The sequence below is a fragment of the Asparagus officinalis genome, chromosome 10 (assembly GCF_001876935.1).
Source record: "Asparagus officinalis chromosome 10, Aspof.V1, whole genome shotgun sequence".
Taxonomy (NCBI): Eukaryota; Viridiplantae; Streptophyta; class Magnoliopsida; order Asparagales; family Asparagaceae; genus Asparagus; species Asparagus officinalis.
Window position 1 is genome coordinate 22844562 of NC_033803.1, and position 3111 is coordinate 22847672.

The following is a 3111-nucleotide window of genomic DNA, read 5'->3' on the forward strand; positions in this document are numbered from 1 at the left end:
ATCTCACATTGGATTCTTTTCCACATTGGATTCTTTTCTACATCGTTTACCCACATTGGATTCTCTCACTGGCATTGGATTTTTTTTCACATTGGAATCTTTTTTGCATTATTTTCTAGCCACATTGGATTCTCCCACTGGCATTAGATTCTTTCCCATATTGGATTCTCCATAATTTTTTCACTATAAATACTAGCACAACCCTCATTCCTCCATCACAACTCTTCTCATTCCTCCTCCATAACTTTTATCTTATGGCATCCAGTCGTAGAAAATCATTCTTACAAGAAGAAGATCAAATTTTATGCGCTACATGCTTGAAATATCTCAGGATCCAGTTTTAGGTTCCAATCAAAAGAAAGACAAGCTATGTGAGCAAATTTCAGCTCTATTTCACGAAAAGATTTTTAACGTTTGCACTGGACATAGGAGTCTGAAGTCTCTCTCATGCCGAATGCAAATAATTATGAAAGCTATCAGTAAATTTCGAGGATGCATTCGACAAGTCGAATGCCTCAATCCAAGCGGTGCTTCTGAATTTGATATTGTAAGTATATGAATTACATGTTTCTTGATTATTAAATTATTTTTCTCATTTTATTAATTCTTATTTCTTCTTTTTCTGGTAGAATAAACGTGCTAGGATCATATTTGTAGAAGATCCAGAAAAGAAAAGAGGATTTCTATTTGATCATGTTTGGTCGATTTTGAAGGATGTAGAGAAATAAGCAAATATAAGCGTCATGTCTCCTGCAACTTCAAAAACTTCAAAGTCTCTCTTATCTCAAGGATCTGATTCAAGCTCTCCTGTCATCGACTTAAATGAAGACAGACGATGACCATTCACCAATCAACATTTTAACTAGTCGACCTATTGGAAGGAAGAAAGAGAAGTTGAGATGACGACAAGAAATTGAAAAGAATCTTAACTTTGAAGCTTTTGCTAAAGGAAACTAAGAAATCTTAGAAGTTTTAAAAAGAGGTCAAGAACAACGAGAAAATGAAAGAATGACGATGAACTAGGCTATGATGTTAAAAGCTAAAAATGATAAGAAAAAGTTAGATCTTCAGCAAGAAAGACAAGAGAAAGAAATTATGCTAGTTGATCTGGATGCTATTAACGATCCAACAAAACACGAATATTTTCGAATTAAACAACAAATTTTAAATAGAAATATAACCAGGGGTTCCTCATCTAATACCCCTAATCCTGAATACGGCTACGNAAGCCAATACGGAATACCTGACTATAGAGGAGGTGGATACGGAGAAGTTGACTTTCCAGACTTTTAGTATTTTTCATGTATTATGTTTTTCTTATTTGTCGTGTAATTTTTAATTCATGCTTTTGTTTTCTATGTAATGGTCGTGGATTTAGTATTTTTCTACGTAATGCCGCTGAATGTAATATATAAAATTTTATCATACGGAGTAGTTATCAAGATTATTCCAAATATTATGCTATATTTTCTGGTTTTTTAATTTTAAAGGCTCTTATCTATGTCTTATTATCAATATATTAAAGATAAGTAATTTTATTTATATAAATGAGTATTTATATATTATTATTTTTGTATTAATTTATAATATATTTTATATTTTAAATTAATTCATATAATTTTTTAACATTTTATATTTTTTATATTTTCAAATCCATTTAAAGTATTATAAAAATAATCAATTAAAAATATAAATGGAGCTTCGTATAGAGGGGGTGGAATATTCAAGAGAATATTCAAGAGATGAAGCCCATGAGCCGTAAATGGACGCCTGCGATCTCAAACGCTTTCTGACTTCAAGTTGCCACATGGAACTAGCTGAAAGTTTAATGGTGGTCGCCTTTTTGTCAACTACTGAGGGTCTTTGTACTGTTAGATTAACGTGGTGCAGACCCATGATCATTTCGCTATTGTCCTTTTGTTTTAATGAGAGAGCAACCCAACAAGTGTGCCGAAAAAGATGAAGGAACTTCCACCGCCAGTTGATCATTAGAAGCACTCGGAGAGGACAAAACCATAGTGCGCAGCATGTGAAACTGTCTCAATCCCATCTATTCAGGAAGTAGCTTGTCTTCTACTTTCATGACTGATCCTTTGTAAGAAGACCCTGTGAGATTTTTTTTTGTTGCCGACACGTTAGTGTGAGCTGATATAGAAAACCTGGAGACAGAAGTATTAGTTTTGCCAATCTCAAAAATGGGTAAGCTTTAAGGTTTCTTAGAAACAAGCCAGACATTGTGTCCATCTCGATTCCTTCTGTAAATCTAATTTATCATGCTGTGAAATGTACAAAGAAAACCAATGGTTGTTTTTGCAAATCATTGGATGAATGAATTGAAAGTATCGAAACCCGCATAATTTTTGTGCGTTTGTATTTATGATTTTTTTGGTCAAGATGAATGATCTGGACTATTCGGACGATTCCCTCTATATGGTTAGGTACGTAGATGGGAATAAACTTGTCGTTTGTTTCTATGAAACTCCAACCTCTCACTCTCAAAATATATAGTTGTTTGTATCATCTCCCCACCGTTTCATGCTTTTACAGCAAAAAAAAAAAATGAAAAAGAAAACACTTGGCACTACAGAAAAATGAGATAATTCGTAATGCAGTCAACTTCTTTTCGGTATTAACTACTGTCTAGTGAATGAATAAAAAGTACAATCAACTGATGTCTTGAGCTCAAAATTGAAAATAGTACTGCTCGGATCCAAGTCGGTTTATTCTGCACAAAATTCATTTCCAGAGCTGAAATCGTTTTTCATACTTCTCTCTGCTCACTTTTCTGATGCAATAGTATGTTTTGGACATCTATATTAATAAATGCTTTCTTCCTTTCCTGATGCGACAATATGTTTCTGAAATAAGTTTGTTTTTAGCATTGTGTGAGGACATATTTCTCTTCGAATCTAATAACTTGAGCCAGAAGCAAGTGTCTGACAAATAACTAACCGATCTTATTCTGGATTCAGATCCTCTCCGTTGTGGTTAGAAAACAAAGAGACCAGTTCTTCACCCATTATCATCCACCATGCAACATACAGATACTAATGCATTTAAAACAGAATACATACTAAATGAATCCAATTCACCAAGCGATTACTGTTTACT

General features: G+C 33.5%; 1 protein-coding gene across 1 annotated transcript; it reads left to right on the forward strand.

Moving 5' to 3' along the window:
- Positions 314-728, forward strand: LOC109826549. The gene is made up of 2 exons (XM_020393578.1): positions 314-547; positions 630-728. Exons 1-2 carry the CDS (start codon positions 314-316, stop codon positions 726-728), a joined length of 333 nt encoding a protein of 110 aa, XP_020249167.1.

Coding starts and splice junctions, on each gene's coding strand:
- LOC109826549 (XM_020393578.1), top strand. CDS start 314: ATGCTTGAAATATCTCAGGATCCAGTTTTAGGTTCCAATCAAAAGAAA. Junction 548..629: donor GTGCTTCTGAATTTGATATT/GTAAGTATATGA, acceptor TTTTTCTGGTAG/AATAAACGTGCTAGGATCAT.